Source organism: Staurois parvus, unplaced genomic scaffold (assembly GCF_062004578.1).
Source record: "Staurois parvus isolate SC_StPar_1 unplaced genomic scaffold, SC_StPar_1.0 ptg000017l, whole genome shotgun sequence".
NCBI lineage: Eukaryota > Metazoa > Chordata > Amphibia > Anura > Ranidae > Staurois > Staurois parvus.
The window spans coordinates 18,039,386-18,052,710 of NW_028317813.1; the positions used below are offsets into that span (position 1 = coordinate 18,039,386).

Sequence of the window (13,325 nt, forward strand, 5' to 3'; positions counted from 1 at the left end):
TAACAATTCTGTGTCTGTGCGAGTAACAATTCTGTGTCTGTGCAAGTAACAATTTTGTGTCTGTGCGAGTAACAATTCTCTGGCACTCAGTAACAATTCTGTCTGTCCCTGAGTAACAATTCTCTGGCACTCAGTAACAATTCTGTCTGTCCCTGAGTAACAATTCTCTGGCACTCAGTAACAATTCTGTCTGTCCCTGAGTAACAATTCTCTGGCACTCAGTAACAATTCTGTCTGTCCCTGAGTATGAATTCTGTGGCCCTGAGTAACAATTCTGTGTCTGTGCGAGTAACAATTCTGTGTCTGTGCAAGTAACAATTTTGAGTCTGTGCGAGTAACAATTCTCTGGCACTCAGTAACAATTCTGTCTGTCCCTGAGTAACAATTCTCTGGCACTCAGTAACAATTCTGTCTGTCCCTGAGTAACAATTCTCTGGCACTCAGTAACAATTCTGTCTGTCCCTGAGTATGAATTCTGTGGCCCTGAGTAACAATTCTGTGTCTGTGCGAGTAACAATTCTGTGTCTGTGCAAGTAACAATTTTGTGTCTGTGCGAGTAACAATTCTCTGGCACTCAGTAACAATTCTGTCTGTCCCTGAGTAACAATTCTCTGGCACTCAGTAACAATTCTGTCTGTCCCTGAGTAACAATTCTCTGGCACTCAGTAACAATTCTGTCTGTCCCTGAGTAACAATTCTCTGGCACTCAGTAACAATTCTGTCTGTCCCTGAGTATGAATTCTGTGGCCCTGAGTAACAATTCTGTCTGTGCGAGTAACAATTCTGTGTCTGTGCAAGTAACAATTTTGTGTCTGTGCGAGTAACAATTCTCTGGCACTCAGTAACAATTCTGTCTGTCCCTGAGTAACAATTCTCTGGCACTCAGTAACAATTCTGTCTGTCCCTGAGTAACAATTATCTGGCACTCAGTAACAATTCTGTCTGTCCCTGAGTAACAATTCTCTGGCACTCAGTAACAATTCTGTCTGTCCCTGAGTAACAATTCTGTCTGTCCCTGAGTATGAATTCTGTGGCCCTGAGTAAGAATTCTCTGGCACTCAGTAACAATTCTGTCTGTCCCTGAGTAACAATTCTCTGGCACTCAGTAACAATTCTGTCTGTCCCTGAGTAAAAATTCTGTGGCCCTAATAACGTTTCTGTGGCCCTAAGTAACAATTCTCTGGCACTGAGTGAAAATTCTGTCTGTCCCTGAGTATGAATTCTGTGGCCCTAACTAGCGTTTCTTTGTCCCTAAATAACGATTCTGTGGCCCTCATTAACAAGTCTGTGTCCCTGAGTAATGGTTCTCTGTCCCTAAGTAACTTCTCTCTGTCCCCAATTCTCGTTTCTGTGGCCCTAACTCTGTCCCTGTCCCTAGTACAGAGCGGTCTGCCTCTGTTCAATGACTGCAGGCAAATGAAGATTTCCAAAATGGCCGCTATATATACCTCGACCATTACACAGTGCTGGCTGGCTGGCTGCTGATTGGCTGATGCAATCACATGTCGTTGAGGAATGCATTATGGGGCAGCGCGCCTTGTCTGCGCGCCTTCCCCGACATCCCCGCTCCATCGCCGCACATGTCAGCCGCCATTTTCGGAAAAATTTCGATTCGCGCGTCCGAATTAGGCTGTTTTTCGGATTCGGCACGAATCGAAATTTTTCCGATATTCGACTCGAATTCCACTTCGGATACTTCGATTCGCTCATCTCTAGTAATTACCATGAAACTACCTTTGTGTTTAATTCGTCCTTCACTTTGCCTATTTAAGACACCCATTGATAGAGGTAATCAGTTATGGGTACTTAAGGCCAATATTTGGGGGATCATTAAGCAGGTAGTTCATGTATGATCGCCAATCCTGCAAGGTGCTTTTTTACCAAATGGAGTGCAACAGTAGAGTTGAATCATCAGCAGTATTGGCTAATGAGAAATCACACAGATAACATTATATGTTATTACATGCAAACACTGCTATGCAACAGTATATAACCTGAATTAGGGAGTAGGTGATCACCCCTAGGAATAAAGTAGCTGTAATATTCATTGCATAAAGCAACATAAAGTTACTAGCATACAAGTATGTCCATCATGGGAGTGCATTTAGCTCACTGCCAATAGTAACTCAATATTACCGACCTAGCACACGTAGGCTGACAGTATGTCATTGCAAGAGATCAGAACCCCCCTTTTTTGTATATCTGTATTTTGGTTACGGTGACATCACTGAACACAGTGAGCTGGCAAACCAATCAGATTAGTGGACATATTTCTCTTTATTCAGTTTGATATTCCTACATCCACAGGGCTTGATCCGCATCATCATGCAGAGTGATTTAGGTGCACACAACACTTACACTGAGAATTTGTGATGTAGCATGAGGCCATTCCGTTAGCCTGAAACTGTCCTTTTATCTCAATATTGCCCAGCTTTAGGACAACTGCAGCAATTTCCAGGATTGAAGTAACCTCAGTATCTTTGAGTCCAATAATTTTCATGGCATCCTTTTAAAATAAACATACATATCATCACTTAGTAAATGAATGTAGAGACACACTACCTGGATGAAATCTGAGACGTCTTTGTAGCTAATTACATGGAATTTGTTGGAGAACTGTATCTGATAAATTCATTTAGTATCACAGATGAGCATCCCTTCCCTATGTATTGCATAGACGCAGCTAAAATTAAAATTTCTTCTGCAGGTAAAATCCAGTATAGCAGAGAAACAATGCTAATACATCTGATAAAGGGTGTTCATCTTTTTAGAAAGTACCATTCATGATATGTACATAATTAAGATTTAGATACAGCTAAATGACCATAAAAAAACATTAAATGAGAAGCATGGTCAATGCTCTTTTGGTCATAATTCTCTTGTGCGCCAGAGGAGTGCACTTAGTTCTGCACTCCTGTGAACCAGATTCAGCTGACAGTGGGCAAAAGCCCGCCATAGGCTGGTGTCACAGAGTTGGTCAAGGATCTGCAGGGATCCTGACAATAATGTTGAGATCCACCCATATGCCTGACCGGCAGCTGGGTCTGCCTGTAAGCGCACAATTGAAAGCCTAAGCCAACTGCTCCCGCCCCTCCACAATCTGGTACTTCATATGAGTGCTAGATTAGCATAGCAGAGAGCGGCGAGTTACAGTCACCACTCTGTGCTCAGAGTGGACCCGAGATCTCAGCGATCAGTGGTCTTTGACTGCTCAATTCTCTGGTGTAGAGCTGGTGGGGGACAACTGCAGCATTGGATTGATGCAGCAGCCATCTAGATGAGTATGTATGTTTGTTTTTTTCATTTCCGTACTTCTCTTATAACATAGGGACATAATAAAGTCATAGCAAAAGTATACCTTAACAACTCTAAAATGTTCAGCATCATTCATCCCAGATAAGCTGTTGGGATCCTTATTCAGATAAACATACTTGCTGCAGTCTGGAATCAACTTAAGTTTTCCTAATAAGTAAAAAATAGATAGATCATAGTATAAAACTGAAAGTAAGGAATATTGGTTAATTTATTGACATGAGCATTGATGCACAATCACCTTATATCTGACTGACTGTTAGGGAAATTGCATGATCGCCTTGTACACTGCACTACTAATAAATAGCAAAAATGTCTAACAATTTTTTTTTTACAGGCAAGGTATGAACTATGAATGAGGGTGAACTACTTTACGGATTTTGTTTATAAATATTGTCAGTTTTCCATCACTAAGCTTCTTAGTTTATCAAGTTGTTATACATTTAGACAAGGAATGTTGTAATGTAGATATAATTGTTGAGATCTAGCTTCAAATCCATTATGTCAGTATCAGTTCTTTTTTTGTTGAGATGTAGAAATTTTAGAAATAGGCAAATTTTTTTAATCAATATTTTCCATGAAAAAAAAATGTGATCTTGGATAATCTATAAACAGGACCATGAGTTAATGTTTAAATCTTAATGTTTAAATATGTGCATGGAGTTTGTATGTTCTCCCTGTGACTGCGTTGGTAACCTCTAGGAACTCCGGTTTCCTCCTACACTCCAAAGACATGCTGGTAGGTTAATTGGCTCCTGTATAAATTTGCCTCAGTATGTGTATGTATGAATGTGAGTAAGGGATCTTAGATTGTAAGCTCCTTCAGGGTTAGGGACTGATGTGAATGTACAACATACACTATATTGCCAAAAGTGTTGGGACTCCTGCCTTTACACGCACATGAACGTTAATGGCATCCCAGTCTAAGTTCGTAGGGTTCAATATTGAGTTGGTCCACCCTTTGCAGCTATAACAGCTTCAACTCTTCTGGGAAGGCTGTCTGCAAGGTTTTAGAGGGTGTCTATGGGAATGTTTGACCATTCTTCCTGAAGCGTATTTGTAAGGTCAGGCATTGATGTCGAACGAGAAGGCCTGGTTCGCAGTCTCTGCTCTAATTCATCCCAAAGGTATTCTTTCGGGTTGAGGTCAGGACTCTGTGCAGGCCAGACAAGTCCCTCCACCTTGAACTCGCTCATCCATGTCTTTATGGACCTTGCTTTGTTTACTGGTGCGCAGTCATGTTGGATCAGGAAGGAGCCATCCCCAATCGGTTCCCACAAAGTTGGGAGCTTGAAATTGTCCAAAATGTCTTGGTATGCTGATGCCTTAAGAGTTCACTTCACTGGAACTAAGGGGCCAAACCAAACCCCTGAAAAACAACCCCACACCATAATCCCCCTCCAACAAACTTTACACTTGGCACAATGCAGTCCGTCAAGTACCGTATTCCTGGCAACAGCCAAACCCAGACACGTCCATCGGATTGCTAGACAGAAAAGCATGATTCGTCACTCCAGAGAACACGTCTCTATTGCTCTAGAGTCCAGTGGTGGCTTTACTCCACTGCATCCAACACTTTCCATTGCACTTGGTGATGTAAGGCTTGGATGCACCTACTCCATGAAACTCTCTATGCACTCTTGTTGTGCTAATCTGAAGGCCACACAAAGTTTGGAGGTCTTTAGGTATTAACTCTGCAGACTGTTGGCGACCTCTGCGCACTGTGCGCTTCAGTGTGCATTGACCCCGCTCTGTCATTTTACGTGGCCTACCAATTCGTGGCTGAGTTGCTGTTGTTCCCAGTTGCTTCCACTTTGTTATAATACCACTAACAGTTGACTGTGGAATATTTAGTAGCAAGGACATTTCACAGATGGACTTATTACACAGGTGGTAGCCTATCCTGGTACCACGTTTGAATTAACTGAGCTCCTGAGAGCGACCAATTCTTTCACAAATGTTTGTAGAAGCAGTCTGGCCTAGATGCTTGATTTTATACATCTGTGGCCATGGAAGTGATTGGAACACCCAAATCCAATGATTTGGAAGGGTGTCCCAATACGTTTGGCAATATAGTGAATATGTAAAGCACTACCTAAATTGATGCTGCAATATAAGTACCTGTAATAAATACATACCTAAATAATAAACTCCAGACAGGTTTTTATATCTGTTTGTGATTCCACCTATTTCCTCTCTTCCTTTCCTTTAAAGCCTATACAATAATTTGATGGGAAGGCATGGACAGCAAAAATATTGCTTAAAGTTCTAACCCTTCCTTACTGTACTAAAGGTGTGTTTTTCAATGTGCTCCTTTGAAGAGATTTCCAATCACTTTCTGACCTGACAGGCGGCATAGGCTAAAGCACATACCATATTTACATATACAGTACATATCATTACATATATTTACCCCACGTTCAGTCAGGATGGTGGATAAAATCCTCCAGACCCTGACAAAAAATACATATCCTAGTACTGCAACACTTTAATATGAACACCTACTGAACACATAGATGTTTCACAAAATAAGCTTCAATTCACAAAGTTTTAAGCTACGGATAATATTCTTTAATTTAGCCAGACTCTAATTTTCAAATCTCATGGGGCTTAGATAAAAATAACTGTGAGGTTTTTTTGTAAATGTGTACTTATTCTGATGTGTTAGCGTAATTGAGCCTAATAAAAAAAATATAGTCATGAGAGATTTATCTAAAAACAAACATCGGTAAAATCAGTCAGTATATGCAGTAAAGCATCCTTGTTATACTCACTGTGGAACCTAAGGGGTTAATCCTCTGCATTACGTAAAAGGTTTGATCCTGTCTTTTCTGCTCCTGCTCTTCTTCAAATGTCCACATCTCCTGATAAGATAGACTGAACCCGTTGCCATTCTGCATATGCTCATGTATTGCTAGAGAGGTTTTCTTTTTCTCTTGGGAGAGTGCATGTGATCAGCACAGGGCCAATCAGTACTGTCCAGACAGAGTTCAAGGGAAAAGATCGGCAATGTAAGGGATGGGGTAGGTGTTTTTGGGTTTTATTGCAACAAAAGAACTTTTTCATTTTTTTGTATAACTGGTGGCAGAGCCCCATTATCTTCCAGCCCCATTATCTTTTGATCTTTTCCCTTGTAAAGTGCTAAGACTGCTGAACAGTCTTCTGCATCCAACACACATTCGGGTATGTAAGATATGTCAGATATCTGGTTCCCTTGTGTGCTTTGTGGTGTCTTCTGATGGCCCCTAAATCACTGCAGGACACATTAGTGATATAGGGGTTGGTGGAAGGAACCACAGTGTACAACAGGGACAAGGTATCCAACACACCCAGATGTGTGGTGAAAGCAGAAGATTCCTCAGCAATCTTAGCGCATCACAAGAGAAATTACAGAATAATTTTAATTAGATTTCAAGTGTTACTAAACCCAGGACCTTGCATTCACTACATCTGGTCTCCCACAGTACACAGAACATGAAAATGCAATTATTTTAGTAAATACAAACCGCTAAATACCTTTTCTCATCAGCAGTTAGAGCGGTCTTGTGGCTTCTATCAGTGTTCAGTCAAGCACTAGCTAAAGCTTGTAGGAGTAGTTTTCTTTCTGCTCTAGAAGGATGCAAAACCCCTGAACTCTGTCTGGACAGTGCTGATTGGCCCTGTGCTGATCACATGCACTCTCCCAAGAGAAAATAAAACCTCTCTAGCAATACACACTAAACTGAGCGTGTGCAGAATGGCTACGGGTTCAGTCTGTCTTATCAGGAGATACGATGTGGACATTTGAAGTAGAGGTGGAGCAGAGAAGACAGGATCAAACCTGCAGAGGATTAACCCCTTAGGTTCCACAGTGAGTATAACAAGCATGATTTACTGCATATACTGACTAATTTTACTGTTGTGGGTTTAGTAACACTTTGGATGGCACGGATCAGGCCCTATAGTGTTTGCTAATTCTGCTATCCTACACCACTCCATGTACTACGAGATTGATGCTCCTCTACATTAGTAAATGGAATTAATTGACAATGCACTTGTTTTGGGGTTCAGTTCCTTACCTAGAAGTTCAGTGCCTCCTCCTGCCAGAAGCTGATAAAATATATGAAAGTTTCTTTCTCCTTTGACATGTTTCACAACCCGAGATTTCTCTAACAAGTCTGCATGAAGCATACAATTTTTATCAGGAAGGTCATGTGAGTTTATATAGCTTTTGTAGCAATCAAGAATTTTAAGAGTAACCTCAACAATTGATGAAGGGGAAGACAAATGTCAGAAAACAGCATTCTCAACACGAAAGTAACATACCTAAAACTACTAAAGCTATTGTACAATTTAACAGTAACGATTGTCATTATGAAGTGCAAGGAAAAAGTTAATGAATGACTGTTGAATGTGTTACCGGGAAATCTTTGGTAACTCACTGAGCCTTTCATTTTACGATACAGGACACAGCTGGGTTTAAAAATCTGTCTATATCCTTCTCCCCATACGCAATCTTTTTATGTATTGTCTTTCCCAGTAGTTAATGAATGAACAAGCAGTATTTCAAATATGTGCTTTAAATAACTACCACCCCACGGAAATTAGCTGAAACTTCCTGCTGTTACCTATCCTGGAATAGTGAGGACTGAGACAAACAAAGAAAGACAATACCAAAAAATAAAAAAATGACTATGGCATTGAATCTTCTAATCTGATAAGTACATGAGAAATAACAAACTAAGCAAACAATAAAGGTAAGTTCATGTTTTACAGTGCGTGAAAAATCTCTTCTTGTTATTATTTACTTAAAAGAGATGTATAAGCAAAGCAATGTGACAATAAACATATTGGAATGGTCACTGACTGTATTTTATGTTAGTCTGAATTTATTGAAAATTTAATTTACAAAATAAGCACAAAAGCATGACAAACAAATATCAAAGTCGATCCTGCTACAACAAAGAGAAGGGTATCATGCTATATGCCGGAACATGGAAAGGTCAATTGATATATTGTTCACGATTGCATATAAGTAAGGCAGATACAATCATGTCAATTACATAGAAAAGTCTATCCATTGCACAATTAAGATGTAACAAGTATCAGAAGTGACTCTTCCAAAAACCCAAAAGTCCATTTAAAGCGGACTGGTAGAAACACTGACCCCACAAATGATACATACCATATCATTGTAGAGCAAGAAGGTCTTTTAATTCCTGAGATTCTCTAAAGACCTCCCAAGACAGCCAGGTTTGATGACACTGACTATAAGTACCCAATTAATGATCAAGAGGAGTCTCCATATGTTCAATGTGATCCATCTAGGTTACCCATCCCGGAAGAGTTGTAGCCATGGAACCAGGAAGGATCAATAGCAAAACAAGTTGAGGGGAAGTTTGAAAGGTCATATCAAGAATTTTTTGCATACAACTCTAAAATAAAGGTCCAGAACCTACAGAAGGAAGGCAAGCCCACCAAATATGGGTCAAAGTTGCCTGGCTTTGCTGGCAGGACAAATAGAGATCAGTCACAATAAAGTTGGTGAAGAGTCAGGCTCCTATACCACCTACTTAGGAGTTTAAACCTAGTCCCATGAGCCCTCCTGGCTAAGGGTAGGCAGTGAGTAATTGTGAAAGATTTATCCCAGTCTTCTTCATGTTAGCTTGTCACTCTTCATGAGTGTTGAGTCTCTGTCCAATAGATCCTTGTGTGGCAAGGAGTGAAAGAAGGACAATAACTGTCTATATTCCAACAAGTCGGTAATGGATGGTGATCCAGAAGAAACAATTGAAGAGAAGTGGGGTACTATCCCATCCCTTAAGATCTGAACCTGGCGGAAAGACACAGATTTGTGCCAGGTTAAGACCATGGAAACTTCAAGGTCCTATAAAGAGGGGTCATAGGCTCTAAAAAAGAAGACAGAGAAAACCTGTCCATGTACAGTATCTATTCCAAGTATGAAGTAGATGAAGTGTAAGAAAAGAGAGGGAGACGTCGACCCTCCAGGAGGTAGATTTGGTCCAGGGAAGTGCTCAGAGATTGCAAGAGGCGGTGGCCTGTTCAATAGATAACCACTCAGTATTTTGACCACTATGTAACCAATTTACCACTTTGGTCAAAACTGCAGCTGCACGGTATAAAGAAAGGTCAGGCATTCCAGCTCCACCCCTGCATTTTAGATGGGATAAGATTGTTTTGCAGGGGCCACAGCATTTGACGACCTCCAATAAAATTATTAAATGCAGTTTGTAAAGATTTGAAGAATATACATGGAGCTGCAATAGGGATTGTCTGAAAAAAATATAGAAAGAGCTGAATAATGTCCATTTTTAAAATGTTAATCCTTCAAAACCAGGAATAAATCTAATGATTCTAAGATTTTAGGTCTGTAAGAGTATGTTGGAGAAGAAGAGTGTAGTTTAAGGTACAGAGTTAGGTAATATGGGTGGGAATTTTGATAAATAGGTACAGCTGAGAATTTTGAAAGGAAAGTATTCCTGAAGGTGCTGGTCCTGAGATGGGGATACACAGACATTAAGAATGTCAGATTTGGAGAGATTAGCTTTAAAATTGCTTTACAGTCCAACGCGGTGAAACTCCCGCAACACAGATAGCATAGAGATAAGGGGGTTAGTGACATAGAGCAAAAGGTTGTCTGTTAAAAGGATAAGCTTCATATGCTGTGATCCCAATGTATCACCTGAGATGGATTGATTGTTATGGATGCCATTACCTACAGAGAACCCTGGTGTCAGGGAACCATTGCTGTGGACCCTCACATTTGGTGTGGAGTACTGAGCTAGGATTTTAGGAAATAGAGAAGGCCCAGTCCAATTTGCAAAAGCGTTTGTTGAAGGAAAAGCCAGCTTACCCTATCAAGAGCCTTATTACAGAAAGAAGACAGGATGGAATATTGGAGTCTTGGGCATGGTTACTGACTATATGTTAATAATTTTTTGTTTGAATCTGTATAGGTCTGTGTAATACTTGTTTGGCTCTTGATATAGCTGTTTTTATAACAGACAACTATAGCATAAGAGGCAAGCTAGCAAACATTAGAACCATTTTATGTAGCTTATATTTGTCTATGTTTCTATTGCAAAGTCAGATTTGGCACTTTATTTTACTTTATTCAATGTTATTCTGTTAATGAATTCTATAGTGAAATGCGGGACAAGACTCTTCATATTGCAACAAATGATATATGTAACACACAGGCAATGGTTACAATAAACCATTAAACCGTAATATATAAGCTGTATACATCCATGTACAAACAAATACTTACAGTTGCTGATAACTCCTCCCACTGGATCTCCTTTAAAGTCAAATTCAATGTCCATGTATTTTCCCTGTGAAGGTTAGAAATTAAAATTTGGATTGGGAGCATTCAACATAGCAATGTCATTTCCCCTGGCTCTTTTTCAAGGATAATAAAGATGATATTTCAGTTGTCATCACTTAGCTTTCTTTTTGCTAATAATATATTATAATAAGAAGAAAATTCAAGTGCACATCCACTATTCAGTGCATGTTGGGCAAACTCCTCAGTCAGTAAACCATGGTGGTGTGCTTCTCCACCGCTGCCAGAACACAAGTGAAAACCATACATTTTTAAGCCTTCTAGGCGGTATTGCCACTGAAATTTCAAAATGGACACATTAGTATATAAACAAAACAATCTCAAAATTGAGTAATACTGTCACAATAAATTCATTAGTGCCAATATATATATATATATATATATATATATATATATATTGTTAGCTTAATTTATATTGACAAAAAAATTATTCTTTATTAGGAATAAAAGACTGTTTCAATAACATTACAATCTTTGATGCATTGGATGCCATTCAGTGAACCTGATGATCACATGCCTGTGTTCAAACTGATGCTTTTCTGAAAGTCTACACTGGCAGAGCTAGAAAAATCAATAAAACTAAAAGAGTCATATTAGATTATAAATAATCTAATATGTGGATATAAAGTGTGGCCACACTGTGCGTGATAGTGTGCAACAGTTTGAGAAATGCTTTCTGTTTAATTAAAAATGTTAAACTCAGCACATGAACTGCTGAGTTTAATATTTTTGCAAATAAACTGAAATACTGGCAGTACCTATGCTTATGAGGGGTGCTGTTGCAGCTATATGGCATCTATGGCCCAGTGGGGGTGAAATCAATTTTAATAGTTATTATGTCATTATACAAACTAAATACAGGTCAATTTAGGACCAGAGTATTTTTGTTAGTATGTTTTATTAAGATTTGTGTGTATAAAGGCATTTTAATTGAAATATTTGAGGTACCAATTAAAGTATAAGTTTGTTTTTGATTGTGTTTTCAGCTGCTAGATGTGTTAACCTTCGAGAGCTAATGCACAAAATTTCCACAAGATGGTATCTAACTCCTTACCAAATGGCAAAATTCTCAGAACAACATAGTCCTCAATGCTGGAGAAACTGCGGTCAGATTGGTACTTTATTATATATATTATGGACATGTAAAAATATTAGAAGCTATTGGTATAAAGTCTTCCATATGATATTGGAAATTACTGGGATATTAAAACAACCAGATCCTACCCTAGCCATTTTGAATATAATTATAGATACATATCCAATCCATTATTAACTCTTAGTGACACATATTCTTCTAGCATCAAGACTAGACTAGACACTGGAAAAAAGACTTAGCCCCTTCTCTAAAAGAAGTAATTGAGCTGGTCCAGACCCACTTCATCTATGAGAAATCTTTAGCTTACCTAAACGATAGAATTACTAAATTTGAAAAAGCTTGGAAACCCTGGTCCGACTGGTTCAGAACTGTAACCTAAGATACTCTAAAATGATTATTTTGTGGAACTAGTAGGACTGTTAGGAATTATTCAATATTTCCTTTTTTCTCTTTGTTAAACTTTACCGCAACACCTATACTGTGATATTGTGTGTCTTTTCAATGTCCTATTTTTTGTTTTTGTTTTTTATTTGTTGTTGCAACTTTATTTGTAAAACCAAATAACAATTTATTATGTAAAAAAAGGTTTTAATTGAAATATTTGAGGTACTAATTAATTTATTATGACAGTATTACTCCATTTGGGTATTTTTTGTATTTTGGTAGGTTAAACCATCTTGACAGGTCCCTGAATTACTGTAATCAATTGGACATATTTGTACACTGTGCAGTGTAAAGATGGCCTATGGATGCAACACAATGGCTGTATTTTACTAGTGTGTCTCTGTACAGGCAATTTGAGATCAAGGCAAGATGGACATGTAAAGAACAGGATAGCATACTAAATAGAGTAACAGAGGGCTGCTGGAAAGACATTGTGGCAGAAAAGAACTTACAAATCTGGAAGAGTTATCATTTCGAATGGTCTTTGCATTTCCGAAGGCTGTAGTAAAAATACATAAACAAATAAACCATAGGTTATTGCCTAATAATGGCTAAGCAGAGGTTTATTTTTCAGTGGAAACGCTACTCTCATCACTTTATGTCTCTCCATTTCCAAAAGGCATTATCTGAAAGACACACCTGTCTTTGCAAATTATTTGAGAAGAATTTATAATGTCTAATTTTGTAAGGATGAATTTATTCAGTGGCCAAGAACCTGACTCCAACCTTTCCACATCCTGTGTCTCAATATTGACAAGTGAGGCCTATCACAGTGATAAGTAATAAGAAAGCACGTGAGGGGGTAGGGCCTGAGTGTCAACTATTAAAGCTGGAAAATTATTGGATACCAGATGACCCGTGAGTTCAAGGCTCCTAGGTTACCCAGCAGGAGAGTTAAAGGGATATGCAGGCTCCTGGAGGTGCCTGTTAATTCATACCAGTGGCACTTTAGTCAGGTTTAATTGACTTCAAGCAAGCTTAAAGGAACCTCTTAGCTCTAGAGCAGCTCCCCTTTTTTCATATTGAACATGTGGAACCATGTCAAACTACAGGCAAATTAGCTCTGAGACAAGCAGGGGTTGTGACTTTTATTTTTCCTTCATGCACATTCCTACGGACACCTTCTAC

The 13,325-nt window shown here is 39.0% G+C and overlaps 1 protein-coding gene across 2 annotated transcripts in view; it reads right to left on the reverse strand.

Annotated features, from left to right (window-relative positions):
- MYO1A (myosin IA) overlaps positions 1 to 13,325 on the reverse strand; it is a 150,673-nt gene that overhangs the window by 72,200 nt on the left and 65,148 nt on the right. For both annotated transcript variants that reach the window (XM_089681053.1, XM_089681043.1), the window contains exons 6-10: positions 12,650 to 12,696; positions 10,583 to 10,646; positions 7,371 to 7,469; positions 3,359 to 3,462; positions 2,359 to 2,506 (exon numbers count right to left, since the gene is read on the reverse strand). In XM_089681053.1, coding sequence (XP_089537179.1) covers positions 2,359 to 2,506; positions 3,359 to 3,462; positions 7,371 to 7,469; positions 10,583 to 10,646; positions 12,650 to 12,696 — 462 coding nt within the window. The remainder of the gene's footprint in view (positions 1 to 2,358; positions 2,507 to 3,358; positions 3,463 to 7,370; positions 7,470 to 10,582; positions 10,647 to 12,649; positions 12,697 to 13,325) is intronic.